Consider the following 18,657-nt stretch of genomic DNA (forward strand, 5'->3'; position numbering starts at 1 on the left):
CCTGTCATCGATGGGAGAGTGACTCTATAGAAGGAGTGACATTTTTTGGTCCCCAATAGTACGCCACCAAACGAGTCATTTCGATCGAGGCGAATAATGTTGAAATCGTGGAAATTCAGTTCGTCGGCTGAAGAAAGCCATGTTTCACAGAGGGAAAATACATCACAGTTAGAACTATGAACTAAAAATTTAAATTGATCTAGTTTAGGGATGATGCTTCTGCAATTCCACTGTATTACTGTATTCAAATCCTTGACCTCTTGCACTGAATCAGGCATCGAGGGAAATGAACGCTGCTAAAAACCACATTTTTCTTTCAAAAATGTTCTCACAATCGGAAGCAAACATAATACTATGCTTTTAAGAGGGTCATTTATATTTAAAGCATTTAAAATGTTGTCCACCAGGTCAGAAAGCGCAAGCAAAACAGTAAAATAAAAACTATTAAACAACTTTTGGCATTTTCTTTTTATTCATACTTCGAGCCCAAGCCCGAATGCTCGCACCTTCCTCTTTACCCCGTCCATGAGGTTCTGTACAACGTCAGGTTGTAGTTTTTTTTTTAACAGAAATCCATTTTCACTTGAAGTCCGCCTCCGATTTGACAACTTTTGGGTTCTTCCGGAGGGCCTGCTTCATAATCGTCCAATATTTCACTATTGGGCGAAGCTCCGGCGCGTTGGGCGGGTTCATTTCCGCAAATAATTATTCCTATTAAAAAAATACAAATAAAATGTAAAATGAAGAAATTTCGGTACCTACGTATTAACGCCACCGGAGCCGAAATACTACAAGGGTTGAAAAGTCCCGGGATTTTTTAACAGATGGCGCCACTAAAAATGACCAAAATTCATTTCGAGAGGTTCATCTGTCATTAGCTCATGTGTGAAGTTTAATGACATTTCGTTTGTTTGTTCAAAAACTATTATACGACTATACGACTATTCTCTGGACGTTTTTGCTCATTAAATGATGGAAATAAGTCACAATACAATTATCATATATTAAAAAACAATCAGTTATAAGATTTCATGAGAATTTTGGATCATGACATCATCAAATTGTAAGTTATTGAAATATTGTTTCTTTTCTTCCATATTAATTCCATATTGAATGTAAATAATGACGACACAATATTTTGTTTACCATTGCAAATATACCCTGCCTACTGCTCCACCTCATATGTACCTCATTGGTACCAAGGCACTTAAAGGGTGTGTCACATCAAATTGCATCACGGAAAAAACGCTGTAGGAATTCGCCCAGTAGACCGATCCTTTTGAAAATTTTAGACAGTAAAATAAAAACTATTAAACAACTTTTGGCATTTTCTTTTTATTCATACTTCGAGCCCAAGCCCGAATGCTTGCACCTTCCTCTTTACCCCGTCCATGAGGTTCTGTACAACGTCAGGTTGTAGTTTTTTTTGAACAGAAATCCCTTTTCACTTGAAGTCCGCCTCCGATTTGACAACTTTTGGGTTCTTCCGGAGGGCCTGCTTCATAATCGCCCAATATTTCTTTATTGGGCGAAGCTCCGGCGCGTTGGGCGGGCTCATTTCCTTTGGCACGAAGGTGACCCCGTTGGCTTCGTACCACTCCAACACGTCCTTTGAATAGTGGCACGAAGCGAGATCCGGCCAGAAGATGGTCGGGCCCTCGTGCTGCTTCAATAGTGGTAGTAAGCGTAAACCTGCCCGTTTACCGTGCCGGTCATCACGAAGGGGCGCTCTGCTTTCCGCAAGAGCAGATCGCTTGCCACACCATGTACTTTTTGGCAAACGCTGAATTTGTCCTCTGCGGAGAAGAACAACAGGCCCGGCAGCTGACGAAAGTCCGCTTTGACGGAGGTTTCGTCGTCCATTACCAGGCAATGCGGCTTCGTCAGCATTTTGGTGTACAGCTTCCGGGATCGCGTCTTCCCCACCATGTTTTGCCTTTCGTCGCGGTCAGGAGCCTTCTGAACCTTGTATGTACGCAGGCCCTCCCGCTGCTTGGTCCGCTGGATGAATGAACTTGACAAATTCAACTTCTAAACTGCTTAACTACGCGCTTGTGATCTTTTTCACTGACGGAGCATCCATTTTTGCCGTTCTTCACCTTCCGGTCGATGGTTAGGTTCTCGAAGTATCGTTTTAGTACTCTGCTGACCGTGGATTGGACGATTCCCAGCATCTTACCGATGTCCCGATGTGACAACTCCAGATTCTCGAAATGAGTGCGCAGGATTAATTCACGACGCTCTTTTTCGTTCGACGACATTTTTCCAAATTTACGAAAAATTGACAGTGAAGCATGGTCAACGTGATCTATACACTCTTATCTGATTATAAGCGAAAGCCGAAGATATAATTCCTAATAATTAAATTTCTACAGCGTTTTTTCAGTGATGCAATATGATGTGACACACCCTTTATATGAATGTTTACCAGGTGAAGCCACATCATCACTTCAATAAGATGGATATTACGGTTTGTGGAGCGGGGGTTGTTTGTTTTGTTATTGCTAGGATACGCCATTTTTGCATTTTCACGTGAGAGAGTAGTGGAAATGAGAATGAACTTCTACAAAATCATTCATTCTTTTTCATATAAATTCGCGAAAGCCAAACATAGTAGGCATCATTCGAATTAGCGCCGTAGCAGTTTATAGAGAACCGCCGGCAGCGTTCTGAGGCTATTTGTAAACAATACCGACAGCAATTCCAATAAAAAAATAAAGTGCATTTCATATGATTGTTTCACCTGGTATATATACAGGCGCCTTGATTGGTACTAGAGTAACGAGGCGATAATTATACACATATACACGCACATAAGTAACGAACGTGATGATGAATGTGTTGGACGAGGAACGGGTAGTTCAGGCAGTTAATAGTAGAGGTGGGCAAAACGGTTCACTTTAATGAACCGTTCAGTGACCAACCGTTCACTTATGTGAACTAGTTCTTTTGAGCAGTTCACTCACTCTTTTGTACAGTGGAGGGATATGCAAGTATAAAAAGTGTGGGATGTTATGTAAGGCTGTTCATTCATAAAATGCCGTTTTTATCATTATTCGTCCGATATTGGTTAGAAATAAGTTAGCACAATAGAAAATCAAACTTTGATTTTGAAATTTTGATTTTGTTTGAGTCGTTATTCATTATTTTCAGCATAAACTAGCATTGTGCTGCTTTGCTTACGATGTGTTGCAATAAATGCTATAGCAAAACTGTACCCAAACCGCGAACGTCCATCTCAAAATTATCGAGCACAATATGATATAATATAAAACAAGACTGTTTGAATCTTTCCGCTTTCAACTATATTTTCTAAGTGAGGAAGATTTGCATATCAACTTGCTGAAATATTTACCGTGAACTCCAAAATATGAAATTAAAATTTTATTCGATAAATAATTTAAAATTTAACAATCCAATTTAAAACCATCGTATCCTGAAATTTTGCGTTTTTTTATGAAAGCGACAATACCGACATATTATTTTTGTTATTTCATGGGGCTATCGTTTGTTTCCATTCGTTATTTTAAGAAATACTTACCTTGCAGCACCATTCATCTATCACTCGTTCGTTTTCTTTCCTCTTATGCACCGCTTACCGTACACAGTTCGTTCTGAACTGCATGCACAGTTCAGCTAGCGGTCAGTTCGTTCTGAACTGCATACACAGTTCATTCGGCGGTCATCGTACACAGTTCGTTCTGAACTGTATATACAGTTCGTTCTGAACTGAACGGCAGTTCGTTCACTCTTTTTGGTGAACTAGTTCTTTTGATCAGTTCATGAACGGTTTGCCCATCTCTAGGTAATAGTAAGCCCGACTGGCGAACGGACGTTATAGCAACAGAATGCAACAGGCGTTGACTGGCGAATAAAGTGCGCTACACATATAACGTCCGTCACCGTGAAGTCAACGTAAAGGAATGAAATGTCAAATATTCTCCCATGGAAATCGTATGGTAGCATACCAATTACACAATTACCGGCAAATTTGATGTCGACAAAATAAGTCCAAGAGAATAGTTGACGGAACGGTGACGAGGACGCTGTATGTGTAGCGCAATTAAAGCGTAAGGGGCTTGCGACGACTGCTGGGATTGTACACCGTAGATGGGTGGGCTTATTTGATATTTTTGACTCCAATAGTTATCGTTTCGTATGGAGGAAGCCAACGATGAATTAAATGTAAAAAAATCTGAAAGCAATGTTTAAGCATGGTGGTGGTGGGGGGATGGTATGAGGTTGCATGTATGGGCAATTTGGTTTTCATCGATGGTGTAATGAACCAGAATGTTTACTTGAACATCCTGAAGGAAAATATGAAGCAAAGAGTCAACAAAATGGGATGGAATAGAGGATTCAAGTTTTGCCAAGACAAGGACTCGGAATACAAGACATATAAGTACATTACAATTATTCAAAAGTTATTGAATTTCCTCCACAATCTTTCGACATCAACCCCAGTAAAAAACAAAAGAAGTTATCTGTGTAGGAAATTTAGAAACCATTAAACTACTAAAAATAACGATTTTAAAAACCACTTGATGAAAAAATTGATAAATATTCTTTCCGGATACATAAAAAATGTAGATAACGGCTAAAGATAGCTAAAGATAGTTGCAATGAACAAGGTATACCATACTGATGATGGAATTCTGAAATTGGTCAACGTCTTCGAAATCGAGTTGAGATTTCAACTTGCGTACGAATATGAGTTTGAGTCAATTTTCATACATTCACCATTTTTAGAGAAATAAAAACCACTATTCTGAAAACCTATAGCAAACCTTTTAACTCTCATATGATACTATGTCTTTATCTAAATAAAATGTTCCGGAAGCTTGTTCTCGACTTTCAAAAGAAGGATAAAGAGATCTGCATGATGGAGTACCATTACGAATTTGAGCCACTGTATACACACCTTGATCTAATCTTAGCTCAATATCTTGTGCTGTCAATAGAATGAATATCCTGCTCCTGGCAGCCCTGGTTATTTGATAAACAAAAAATATAGCATTTCCATTCGGATTCAGATTGTGCTACGTTCCGAATATTTGTTCTGCAAGGGAAGAAATTGTTCGCGAAAATGGAGACTCATTTCTCTAGTTGTGTCTCCGATAAAAACATTACACCAACTGGTCCCAACATCTGTCGGATTTGTCTCCAGAATGGAGGCCCTGTTGGAATCGATGGAGATAATACTAAAGAAATGGAATCGATCTTGACCACGATCGGTGAATATGAAGATAGAAGTTTGTACAGCATCATGATGACTATATGTGCTCCTCTCGGATATAATGCGGTACCGGAAGATATGCCGGATAGAATTTGCCGTAGTTGTAAGTGGCGTTTGCTGTCAGCATATGAACTGTACGAGATTTGTCTGCGAAGTGACGAGAAAATACGGGAGATAATGGAGTCGAAAAAAGAGGTACGCCTAATTTCATATGAATTTTTAGCATTGAAAGAGAAAGCAATTCCAAATCCGTTTAATAGCTACCATTCCAGCGGAATACCGACCAAATTTCTGTTAAAGAAGAAATGATAGATCCTGATGATCAGGATTATAATAATGGTGATACCGGTGGATTGGAGAATTCATTGTACATGATGCGGGAAGATTATTGCCCAACAACAGAAAGCACTCAGATTAGCGACAATCCAGCCGATCTGCTAGAGGAAATGCAAATGATTGTAGATCCGAATGAAACTTTGTTCGAGGCAAATTACAAATTCGATAATAATGGAAGCCATTGCTGTCGTATATGTGGTCAAGAGTTCATCTACAAAAGCCAGTGTCGTTTCCATATTATTGTCAAGCATGATCCTACGAAACCTTTCAAATGCGACGTTTGTCACTACACCCTAACGACGGAACTCCAATTAAATCGTCACAAAACAATGACTCACGGCGAGGAGGGAATACTTAATCCAGTCATCAAGGAAAAAACAGACGAATCCGTGGATACCATATACACTTGCAAGATTTGTCCCAAAATATTCACCTCGATAGTTCGTTTCAAACGCCATAGGAATACACACAATAGACCGTTTGGATGCAATATCTGTTTGCATCACTTCCCGAATCGTGCACAGTTGAACAGACATGTTAAGGTACACCAAAAGAAACCAGCGGGTGCGGATGGAGGTAACCAGCAAAATGAGTGGAAGTGTGATTATTGCGACGAAAATCTGTCTAGCAAACGTAACCTTATAATGCACATTCGTCGATCTCATCGGCAGGAGTTGCAGGATGCGGCAAAGAAGAAAAACTCCTTCAAATGCATCATTTGTCCAAAAGTGTTTGCGAGGGAAAATGTTTTCAACATTCACATGAAGATACATGAGCTTCTGGATCCCGAGAAGGACAAAGAACAGACAGGCAGTTGCAGTGTTGGTCCGAGCAAGAGCTCGTCGGGTGGCGTGCTCGGGAACAGTGCAGGTAGCGTGGAGAGAAGCGATGAAGATATGACGAACCAGGCTCGTGAACACATAGTCGGGCCAAACAAAAACGTCACGAACCAAGAGTGTGAACCGGTTCGACTCCAAGCGCAAGATTGGGCTCATTTCCCAAAAAGTATCGATCCGACGCCTCGAAAGAAACACCCAACGAGGATGTGCAAAGTGTGTTATAAACATAAAATACGAAGCGAAACAAAGTGGGAATGTGCGACATGTAAAGTAGCTTTACATTTGCCAGAGTGTTTTAGGAGTTATCACACCATGGAGGATTATTGAGGTATTTTCGTGTTAGATATTCGTTCAAGGTGAACAATTACTATAACTGAATTTATTGCTCACGATTGCTTTCTTTTTCATTTAGGTGTGGTATTACACTGGCCACAAAACCACATTTGGAATATTCGTGGGTTATATCTATGATACAACCGCAACGTTGACATTGGTCTACCGCTGGCTTAGTAATCATTTATTTATATTAATTAAAGTGTTGCTTGAATGAAACTTGAATATTAACTTTTTAAGTGAAGAGTTTGAACAATTTCCATGTTAGGTCAATTCATGTCTTATGATAGATTATGTTCATCGTTGCAAGTAAATTTTACTCTAGTAAAAGTTATTCTTTTTCGTATGACCAAGGCGCGTAGAAGTATATCCTAAGGTGGGCCAACTTGCTAAAACCACTCTTCAGCCATCTTGGAAATCTACTGTGTTTTGTTTGTAAACAAAACACAATACGCTTGTGCCCAAGCTCGCTCGTAATCAGTGTGTCTCTTTCACGCTTCAAGCAAATAATTCCCCTTCTGCCTTCTTCTGTACTGTTTTCATATACCGCTCCCCTAACCAACCTAGTGACGAAACGGGCTCACCTAGTACCATAGACCCGTCTTGCGTATGACATGAGGCGTTGGTCATTTCAATTAGAGATGGGCAAACCGTTCATGAACTGATCAAAAGAACTAGTTCACCAAAAAGAGTGAACGAACTGCCGTTCTTTTTTGCTGGGCAACAGTTCATATGAACTGTATACCCAGTTCAGAACGAACTGTGTACAGTGAACGATGAACTGATAATACAGTTCAGAACGAACTGACCGCTGACTGAACTGTGTATACTAGACATGGGCAAACCGTTCACGAACGGTACGAAGGAACTAGTTCGCCCAAAAGAGTAAACGAACGGTCGCCCTTTTTTAAAGAACGGTAGTTCGCCCCACGAACTAATTGAGAGTGAACGGTTTGTGAGCGAATTGATTCCAAAAGAACTGTTTGAGAACAAACTGATTGAGAGCGAACTGATTCAGAACGAACTGTTTGCGAGTGAACTGCATGGGAAAGAACTGGTCGAGAACGAGTGTTTACGGGCGAACTATTTGCGAACGAACGAGTGCAGTCGAACTGATTTGCGCTGGACGGAATGGATAAATATAGCGAGAACGCTTGTAAGAAAAATAAAACGATATTGTCATTTACGAGCAAAATGCATGTAACGCAGGGTTTATTTTGTTGATGTATACTCAATTTTGGGTTAAAAATTAAATTAGATTGTCGTAGTTTTAAATGCAAAGCTATATATTTTCAATTTCATGTGTTTTTTTAAATTTCGCATAACATTCATATACTTCCTGATTATCATATAAAAGTTCTAGGGGAAGCTGGGGCTATTCACGAATTAGGTAAACATAAAACCTTCTAGCGAGGGCTAGTTGAGAAGAATGTTTTTCCGTTGCTTTCAATCCATTGTTTGGCCTATTGCATGTACGTGTTATCGTGATTGTTTGTATGATTGATTGTTAGCGAAAATGCTGAATTTTGGACCCAGAATGAACCGTTATGAAACATGATTTTACATGGATCCTGTGTTTCGTCCTAATAGAAAAAAAATGAAAAATTGCACATATTTTTTTCAAAGAAGCACCTTATCTTTCCCCATTTCCAAAATATAAATCCGATACGAATCAAAAAATCTATCCAATCCAACGATATAAATGAATAGCTGTCCATTGATGTTGGGTTTCAGCTAATATACTATGTTGTTTTCAATACCGCTGAACGAAAGCGAAAGAACGGTTCAAAAGAACTGATTCACTTAGAAGAACGGTTAATGACTGAACCGTTCATCAAAATGAACTGTTTTTTCCATCTCTACTAGTGCCTATGATTTGCAATTTGTATGTGCCAGTTAATTCGCGATAAGGTAATCTCTATCAGATCAGAAAACACGAAGCCTGTTTTTAAATGTTAAAATTTGAATGAAAATTATCACATCATGCTATTTAATTACTTGGAACACTCTTATTTATCTATTTGTCTATACATTTCCGACATTTTTACTGATACTTTTAATCATAATATAAAGTTGTCTTCAAAAACAATTTTATTATAAGAGCAGAAAAAGTATTTTCAATTTGAATAGAATACTAATTTGATGCAGAGAAGTTAATTTTCGCTCATAATTTTAATTAAAAGTGTTCATTTCGCCCGGAATCTTTGGCGCCCTCTAAACTAGTAAACGAAGCTCAATGCCGTCAACGCGAATATCAAAACATGAAGGAAGTGGTGTGTTCCGCATAGAACACGGAAGACAGTAGCGAATGCACAGGAATTAGGGTTTGAGGTATTAGAGCATCCACCGTACTCGCCCGACCTAATCCCAACCGATTATCTCTTGTGCAGGTCTATGCACAATCGTATGAGGAATAGAGAATTCGGTTCAAAGCTGGAGGTCACAAACTTCCTTACGGAGTATTTCAGTAGCTTGTCAGATTCATTTTGACGTTGGATTACGTCTTTCGGGAACATACTGGGGTACAAATTGAAAATCGAAAATCGAGCACATCGTGAAAATTGTCCAATTTCAAACGCTTATTGTTCAGTCATTTCATGATGGATTGATGAAATTTTTGCGTCAATCGATTTCGGCACTCCATAACAATTTTTTATATTGAAGAAATTTATATATGTCATGAAACTAACTATTGAAAAATTGAAAAATTTCAGCCCCTATCCTAACGGAAATACCTACTTCTGATTGGTCGAAATTGACAACATAGGCGACGGGTCCCTAACAGAGACATCAAAACCAAGCTGCCTGGGGGAAAGCGGCATTGCAAATACATGAAACTAGGGGGAACTTTTGTTCCTACCGAAATGTATTCCCCAACAGAGACATCAAAACCAAGATGCCCGGGGGAAATCGACATTGTAAATATATGAAAGTCAGGGGCATTTTTATATTGCAGGTAAGGTGAGTGAAACGATGTATTATTGCAAATAAAATTTTAAATTGGAACTTTAATGTTGGTTGCTTCGTGAAATTTCATATCAATGACTGATCGTGTATTGTGAAAAATGTAGCACAAGTGTAAGTGTAAAATTGTATATGGTAGCAGTTGTGTTGAAAATGACTTTATATATGAAACGATTCATTTAAATTTTGAGAGTCTCGGTCGAGCAGTCTTCGAGGGTGCACGCGTTTCGAGTCGCTCCTCGTTTGATTTTTCTTAGCACATATTTGGCTTCGGTTAAAATTTGATTTGTTCTACTTTGCGCGTTAGTTTAGAATTATGTGTAGGAAAATATGCAGATTTGTGAAATGTAGTGTAATGTGTGTAACTTCGATGCGGAAATCCTTCGAAATTTTCAGGGTAGTGCGCGTTTAGAATGATTTTTTACAGCCAATAAAGGCATTTTCTACTATCCATCCGTGTACATTTCCACGGGTGCATACATGCTCGGACTTGTTCATTCCTGTTTTTTTTCTATTTGAGCAAGGGTATTTGTGTTCGTGTGTATTCTAATTTGATCCAGGATCGGTGTGCGTAAAGTGCGGCACAAGTGCATGTGGCTGAGTGTACTAATATGCTGCGTCGAACGCTGCAAAATAGGCAAAATGATGTTTCACGGGGATATCCAGAAAATACATCTGTGTTAGTGCTTTTATTGAGCAGTGATGATATCACGGTTGATTGAAATGTTTCAGGCTCGGATAACAGATGGACGGTTAAGCTAAGTTATCGCATGCATTATTGATTTTTCTTTTCTCCCCCTCTTTTTTCTCTTTAATTTTTTTTTTCATATCCATGTGTGTGTGGCTATATTATATGAATATATTGGATGTCCGTCTTTCATGATATGGTGTTGGATACAATCTATGTAACATGTGTGTGGATCATATATGCTGTGAGTGTATTCGTTAGCTTATTAGCGGTCAGCTGTTCGGAAATCGCAAAGTGCGTAGAATAGAGGGTAGGGGATGTTTCCTGTGTGTGCACACGGAGAGCGCCTGTGTTGCACACACAACGAAGTTAGTAATGGGAAATGCTCAATTTGTTCAAAGTTCTGATTTTTTTTCAATATTTTTCGATTTTGAGGGTTCTGGAAGTCATGAAAAGTCGCAGAATCGCAAGTCGAGCCGACGGTAAACACGATGGTGTACCGCTTTTTCACTGTAAGTGGGGTTTTATGTGATTTTTTGTCGATTTCATGTATGACAGTTTTTGTTTACTTCAGCGGACTGTTGAAGTGTCACATCCCGCGATGCCGGAACGGAATGATTTCGAATGAGATGGACTATTCGAGGATGTTTTCGACTATCCCATGCATTCGCTCGGGAACGGGATCGACACTGCTTCGCTATAACCTATCCACACATTTGTTTGTCGGGTAATTTTACTGTTTTGGATTTTGGAATGATTGGGTAAACTGCTGTTTCATCGTTTCGAAACATGTTTTGAGACAGTTCTTGTGTTATAATTTGGGAAATTAAAAGGTGTTTGAATTTATATGGAGTCGATCGATGGTTCGTTGCTATTTTTTCCTTTTTTTCTTTGCCTACCACTGCTTGAGCGGGGCAGGGAGTGGACTACCTTCTTATTCTGCGCACTTTGCGAAAATCGATCAAATTCTATATTAATATAGAACGGATGGCCGATGATGGGTTGAGAAAGGCTTCGGATAGAACGCACGGATTCTCGTGTTAGGTGCGGTTTTAAATCTCCATTATTATTTGTCTAGTGTAAACATTTGTGAGGTACTATCCTTTGTGAAATGTGCTAGTTTATCATCGCATATACGAACGTCCTTCAGATAGTGTAGCTGTGGATGTAAATTCGAAAAATGGAAAATACAAAATGCGTTGCATAGGAAAGGGTTATAGATGTTTTACCGTTGGTCGTTTGCGAGATTTGATTCATCTAGAACTGATGGATGTCGGTTTTTTTTAATAATTATGATCACAGACGCATACTGGTTTCATTAGATTAACAATCTCATATTAGTAATAAATTTTTAAAAAAATACACTTTGAATATTCACCATATATGGACGGTTTCACTGTGTTTATTTAGATAATTTGTTGTACTTATAGTGTCTGTAAATAACTATGCTAATTTGCATTGATACATAAATTTAGGAACGAAGCCAGTGACGTCAATTCGAATGTTCTGCAGGCAGTGTATTCTCGATTGTGAACAGGTGCTTTGTTTTTTAATTATTAGTCTAATTGATTTTGGAGGGGTTTTTTCGGTTACCTTCTCAGGTTTCCCAAAGATAACTCTCCGCCGCTGCGATTGAAGTTCTATAAAGCGTAAGGACCATGAATGACGGAATATATCGCCGCATCGATTTATTTTAGAGGAGTTCTCAAGGTTACCTTTTCAGGTTTCCCACAGTCAACTCTCCGCCGTCGCGATTTAATTTTGATGGAGAGTACGTGCGATAGATTATTGAATACATAGCCGGTACGATTAATTTCACAAGCTTTCCTTCTCAGGATACCAAGAGATAATTTCTGTCGCGTGTTGTAATACGAGCCTTCGTTTCGTCTAGTAGTTGATAGTTCGCGTTTACATAATCACATCACTTACCACAGTGAATCCTGATTCATACCTTTTCCCACTAACAACTATCCCCTCCATGATAAACGCTAGGGAACCACGCTATAGAGGCGACCCTTCTGGCCTTCGGGCGGCTTTTCATACTAACATTCCTTCCCTTCCACTGGTGACTGTAAGGACGTGGCCGGCGTCGTTATTGACCATTCAAAGCTCGAATCACCGAAAATTGCACAACGAGAATGATTTGCTAGTCCCAAGCGTCATTCTGTGTGTTCTTTGTGCAATTTGGTTGGTTCAGGTCAATCACGGAGAGCAACTACGAATTGTACAGTCTACCCAAGCTCAAGCTCAAGAAACGATTCATTTAAATTTTGAAAAATTAAAACCAATGTGTGTTCCCGCTCGAGAACGGGTCATTTGGTTCAAGCTGTCTATTTTGTTGTGTTCGCTTTCACTCAAGAAAAGTTTATACGGCGAGAAAAATTGGAAAAGTTAAGAAATATTAGAAAAAGTGACATAATAGGTGTTGTTAGTCCAACTAAAATTCGCAATGGGTCAAATAAACATTCAGAAAGTAAAAAATATAAAAAAAATTACCTTTTCCATTTCAAATATGTTTTCTCTATGTTAAAGTAAAATGTTTTTACTGATGAGAAAAAATGATAATTTTGTTCGGTATTGGTAATCATCTTATATTACATTAGTGAGTTTCTTATTTTTTATTGCATCCATACATATCACAGAAGGTATCGTCTAGAATCACAGATGGTGGTTTTAGTCATATCTCGTTCCACTTCAGTATTTTTTATCTGGTATGCACCATCCAACGACTGTTTACCATCCTTCTGTCATCATCACTCGGTAAACACTGGTGGAGCGAACAAACAATACCCAACAATCGAACAAAACAGTCCTTCTCAGGAGGCCATCAAATCATTATCAAAGAGTTTAACGATTTAATTCTTCAAACATTTCCAAAATCAACAGATAGCCTAACGGAATCCTACGTCAACTATGCGGTCGTGTGTCAGACACAACCCTCCTGTGACTTTTTTATTAGTGATATACCTCCTTATTCTACGCGGCGAATGACGTGAGATGGTTCAAGTGACTGCATTCCCGTAGGCAAATGACGTGACTATGGGCCCTATTCCAGAAAACGAGACGAGCAGACGAGTGCTCGTCTCGTTTGTTTTCATATTCCAGAAGCCGAGCTCGACTTCTTCTTTTTTTCTTTGTTTTGAAGAGGCTTTAAACTTAGAAGTTCATTCGCTTCTAACAAGCTCGACTAAAACAGACGAGTAGCTCGTCTGGCTCGACGACCGTTCGGCCGCATTCGTCGATGAATCAGTCGAATCGTCTAGTTTGTTTGATGTGTTTGTTCACCTTGTTGATTGAAAGCATCGGTATTTTTCTGCTCCGCCTTTATCTTCAAAAATTATTTCACGGCTAAACTAGTATTGTGCGATTCACATAGAACTTTACGGAGAAGAACGTCTACGTTCCGTCAACGTCCAATTCACACATGCAGTCAATGCTTCCACCAGCACCGTCACGTCAAATGATGTTATTCATGGTTTCGCCACCTACAACAATTTTAAATTTCAATGCCCTCTTTCAAATCAGCATGCCTAGAATCAGTTCTAAATTTTGAAAAATTCAATGAAAATCAATGAATTAAATTATTTAACTGCTCAAACCCCGTAGTCCGACCCTTATTCAACAATAATAATAAATAGAATATTTCTCTCAGCTAGTCGCGAATGATTTTCACTCCGAAATTCGGAGCTAAGAGATATGTTGGCATAAAAAGTACAGTAAGGTAAACATTTCCAATTAAACGTATTGCATCACAAATCTGTTCAATTAGCTTAATGTCGAATTAGATATAAATTACTGTATAACCAAATCAAAACAAAAGCCGAGACACAAAGCCCAGACAAAAACCAAACGAGCCGTCCGTCTCCGTCAATTATTCTTTTCTACAAATCCTGCCGGTCGTTTTCGTTGAACGTATGCTGACGGGTCGTTACGTTGCATGTGTATGTGAATGTTTCCATAAGAAATACATGGTAGAATAACTGACGTAACGTGACGTGACGTGGATGTTGTATGTGAATCGCACTTATTGCATAAGCAATGTATGCAGCCGTATGGCACCCGCCATGTTTTTGGTGCCAACATCTCACACGTCAGAAGTATTTGTTTTCTTCAAAACAGCGATCCGCGTTGACGGCAGTGAGCTTCGTTCACTAGTTTAGGGGAACGTCAAAGAACAGCTGATTTTCAGTCGGAGTGAACGTTTTCAAAATTAAAATTATGAATGAAAAATAGCTTTTCCATATCAAATTAGTATTCTGTTTAAATTAAAAACATTTTTGTTTGCAGGTGGGGAAAAAGTCTCATACGAAAATTGTTTATGAAGACAACTTTATATTATTATTATAAAGAAAAAATCAGCAACAATGTTGGAATTGTATGACCATATGGTTGAATGAAAGTCAGAAATACGTGTTTCTAATAATTAAATAACATAATGTAAAAATTTTCATTCAAATTTTAAAATTTGAAAACCAGCTCCGTGTCTTCTAATCTGGTAAAGATTACACTAACGATTTTGGGACCCAAAATATGGCTCTAACTTGAAGTCGCCACCAGACGTCGACGTCATCGCGAATTACCAAATTACCACCATCTGACGTATCGTGATGTCGATGATGAACTTTTGCAACGAGATGGAAAATGAAAGGTGGGAAGATTTTCTAAATCTGTGACGTCACAGATTTTGTTTATGTATGTTACTTTTCTTATAATAGCCCACTATCATATTCTCCATCTCGCTTTTGCAGCAGAGGGATAGTGAGATACGCGGTGACGGTAGGTAGAGTGCTGAATTTTGCGATAATCGTGTCATACACCTGAATGTATGTTTTCAACTGCAACCATCAAATTCAATTCCTAGAGGCGGATGAACTGAAAAGTTTAAATCCTCTTAAAGCCAAAAAGAAGAAGAAGAAGAAATTCAATTCAGTAAATTTACAGATTTTCAATTGGGCCTCTTCCAAACAACACAACCAAATGTAAACATTGAACTCATATAAAGGGATGCTAGATGACTATTTTGATTATTATAGCACGGCACGAAACGGGTCTTCACATATTGAACGAAAATGAGTAATTCAAAACAACTACTTTATTGGAAATGCATATATATAGATTTAAGGTGAAGGTGGAAGCTAGCCATTGTAGTAGTATAGGTAAACCCTCGTGTAAAAATGGGGTAATAGTGTTTGTGAGAGAAGAGCAAAGTACACGTAAATAGATCAATTCACTTATCAGACTGTGTGGCGATTCATTGACACGAGTCTTGAGCGTAACATGAGCAAATTTATAACACATGCGAATTGGGGCACTTTTGGTATTAACAAGTTCTTCCGCATAGTGACTCGATGTTGATAATTCCTTAATATTTTCCTTCGTTGATCGTATTGTTTTCACATATTCACGTTGGAAAGCCTTAACCCTTCTCTTCGTTGGCCGAGGCATTTAGATTGAATTTAATACTTTTCCGTATACTGTTTTTAAAAGCATAGGCAGCCGTGACAGTGTTCCGAGCTCTGCAATACAATTTTCTTACCCAATGTTAAAGTTGCTAAAACTTACATTATAGACCCATTAAACGTAAAAATAATAATTGTATTGATATCAACACAATTTTATTCTATTGATTTTCATGACATGGGACGCTATGACTCCGGAATAACATTTTATTGAGTGGTTTTTATAGCTGTTTCGATGATGTTGTTTGGCATCAGTGTCGAAAAAATAACGATGCTTCCACCAATACAAACAAAACCATTGCAGAAGATTGAAAAACGAAAATTTAACTTTCAGAGCACTTGCTCGAGTTTTCCGACGTTCTTCACTATACGGTGCGAAAACAGATGAAAATTTAATATCTTGTGAGTAATCGATTAGAGTTTGGTTGATATTACTTGATGGGAAGTGTGCGAAAACGATCATTTTCTTCACATTGTTCCGCAAAATTATTGATTTTCGGGCGAGAGGTGAGGGAGGGAGATGAAAGAAATGAGCGCCATTTGTGGCTATTGGTATTTTTTTGGTAAATCGGTGATTAGGTGAACAAACACTGCCCCCAATAAATCCATAATAACAAAACGTCTGAGTGATGAAACCATATGCTCGAGGAAAAATATCAATGAAACCAAAAGATATATGAAACTTATTCCTTTTCGTTATGTTTTTTTAATATTTTGGCACTGAGAAAAGAGTATCGATTGATCAATTTTAAAACTGTCTGTTGTTTTTCTCAAAACAAAAACATGTCTTCTCATCTGACATCACTGATCATACCGAGAAAAACTGACTGAAGTCTCTCCAGTCTGCCAAATAAAACATTCATTTGTGAATAAAAAGGATAGACTAGCTCAAGATTAGATGGATGTACGTTGAAGCAAGCAAATAATGGGAAATACGTGCCGTAGGAACAGGTGCAAGAGATGCTTCTTAGTCAAGAAATAAGCGTTTTGACTAGGTAGCTCCTCTTATTTCAATAATTCATTCTGCGCCCCACTTTTCTATCAAAACTCAGCCGCGATATAGGAAATTCCCAGGGCTACTATCTTTTTATGAGTCATAAATCAAACATATAATGCAAATATTGGTGCTGTCATTCAGCAATGTTTGCCAATAGCAAAAATAACCTTTTTAACAGCCAAATTTACATTTTAAGGGGGCGCAGAATTAGGAACACACCATACATTTAGGTAACAGAATCGTTTATTCTTTCAAAAGTCTTAACTACGCGAAATATGGTGGATTTAAGGTTGATTTCGGAGATCTGTTGAACAAATTTCAATAGCCGTTTATCTTCTTTGCCTCATTCTGCGGCTCCTGCCAATGGGATCGACGAACGTGGTCTATAAGGTTATGTTTGCCAAACAGTTTCTCATCGCAATAATCACACTTCAATTCGTTTTGCTCGTTGCCTCCATCCGCATCAGCCGGTTTCTTTTGGTGTACCTTAACATGCTGGTTCAGCTGAGCACGATTCGGGAAGCGATCCAAACAGATGTTGCATTTAAACGGTCTATTGTACACAACATGAGCATTTCTATGACGTTTGAAGCGATCTATCGAGGTGTTTCCCGTTTTCTCCATGATTGCTGGATCAAGTATTTCCTCCTGGCCATGGGTCTTTGCTTTGTGACGATTCAATTGTAGTTTCGACGCTAGTGTATAGTGGCAAACGTCACATTTAAAACGCCTCGTGGGATCATGCTTGACAATAATATGGGAACGACACTGGCTTTTGTTGATGAACTGTTGACCACATATAAGACAACAATGCTTTCCGTTAACACCAAATTGGTAATTTGCCTCAAAAAAAGATTCATTCGGATCTACAATCATTTGCACTTCCTCTAGCTGATCGGCTGGGTTGTCGCTAACCTGAGCACTTTCTGTTATCGGGCAATAATCAACCCCGATCACGTACGATGAATTCTCCAATCCACCGGTGTCATCGTGATTATAATCCTGATCAACGGGATCTATCATTTCTTCTATAACAGAAATTTGGTATGTATCCTGCTGTGATGGTAGCTAGTAAACAAATTCGAATTGTTCTCATTTAATGCTAAAAATTTATATGGAATTAAGCATACCTCTTTTTTCGACATCATCATCCCCCGTATTTTCTCGTCGCTGCGCAGACAAATGTCGTACAGTTCATATGCGGATAGCAAGCGCCATTTGCAGCTACGGCAAATTCTATCCGGCATGTCTTCCGACATCTCATTATATCCGAGAGGAGAACATATAGTCGTCATGATGCTGTACAAACTTCTATCTTGATATTCACCGATCGTGGTCAAGATCGATTCCATTTCTTTAGTATTATCTCCATCGCTTCCAACAGGGTCCCCATTCTGGAGACAAATCCGACAGATGTTGGGACCTGTTGGTGTAATGTTTCTACCGGCGACACAGCTAGAGAAATGAGTCTCCATTTTCACAAACAATTGCTTCGCTTGCAAAACAAATAGTCGGAACGACAGTTTGAATCCGAATGGAAAATGCTATTTATTTTTGTTTATCACATGAGCAGGGGTGCCAAGTGGCTCGACACGTAAATGTCTCTATCATGATTGGCACATGTCTTGCTTCCAGAAAGTCGCCCTCTAAAATAACAAAATTTCAGCGTAAAAGACTCAAAACCAACAATTACGCTTTTATTCATTTCTCACATAATTTTAGAAAGATAGTTTCTGTCTTCATTTATTTTTGAACTAGGTGATCCGGCGAACTTCGTCTCACCCACGATTGACACATGATTTTTT

General features: G+C 38.7%; 2 protein-coding genes across 5 annotated transcripts; one reads left to right on the forward strand and one right to left on the reverse strand.

Moving 5' to 3' along the window:
• Positions 1-5,008: 5,008 nt before the first annotated feature.
• LOC129768212 (zinc finger protein 236-like) lies at positions 5,009-6,958 on the forward strand. 4 transcript variants are annotated; one of them, XM_055769699.1, is made up of 3 exons: positions 5,009-5,431; positions 5,497-6,739; positions 6,824-6,958. In XM_055769699.1, exons 1-2 carry the CDS (start codon positions 5,087-5,089, stop codon positions 6,736-6,738), a joined length of 1,587 nt encoding a protein of 528 aa, XP_055625674.1. In that variant the 5' UTR covers positions 5,009-5,086; the 3' UTR covers position 6,739; positions 6,824-6,958. The 4 variants fall into 4 exon arrangements, with proteins under 4 accessions (XP_055625674.1, XP_055625677.1, XP_055625675.1 ...); XM_055769702.1 differs by having other exon boundaries at positions 5,509-6,739; XM_055769700.1 differs by having other exon boundaries at positions 5,497-6,767; positions 6,824-6,955.
• A 10,128-nt stretch (positions 6,959-17,086) lies between these two features.
• Positions 17,087-18,445, reverse strand: LOC129768894 (zinc finger protein 521-like). Its single transcript, XM_055770834.1, has 2 exons — positions 17,983-18,445; positions 17,087-17,920 (listed from the first exon to the last, which is right to left on the reverse strand). Exons 1-2 carry the CDS (start codon positions 18,325-18,327, stop codon positions 17,171-17,173), a joined length of 1,095 nt encoding a protein of 364 aa, XP_055626809.1. The 5' UTR covers positions 18,328-18,445; the 3' UTR covers positions 17,087-17,170.
• Between the last annotated feature and the right edge of the window lie 212 nt (positions 18,446-18,657).

Source organism: Toxorhynchites rutilus, chromosome 2, assembly GCF_029784135.1.
Source record: "Toxorhynchites rutilus septentrionalis strain SRP chromosome 2, ASM2978413v1, whole genome shotgun sequence".
NCBI classification, from domain to species: domain Eukaryota; kingdom Metazoa; phylum Arthropoda; class Insecta; order Diptera; family Culicidae; genus Toxorhynchites; species Toxorhynchites rutilus.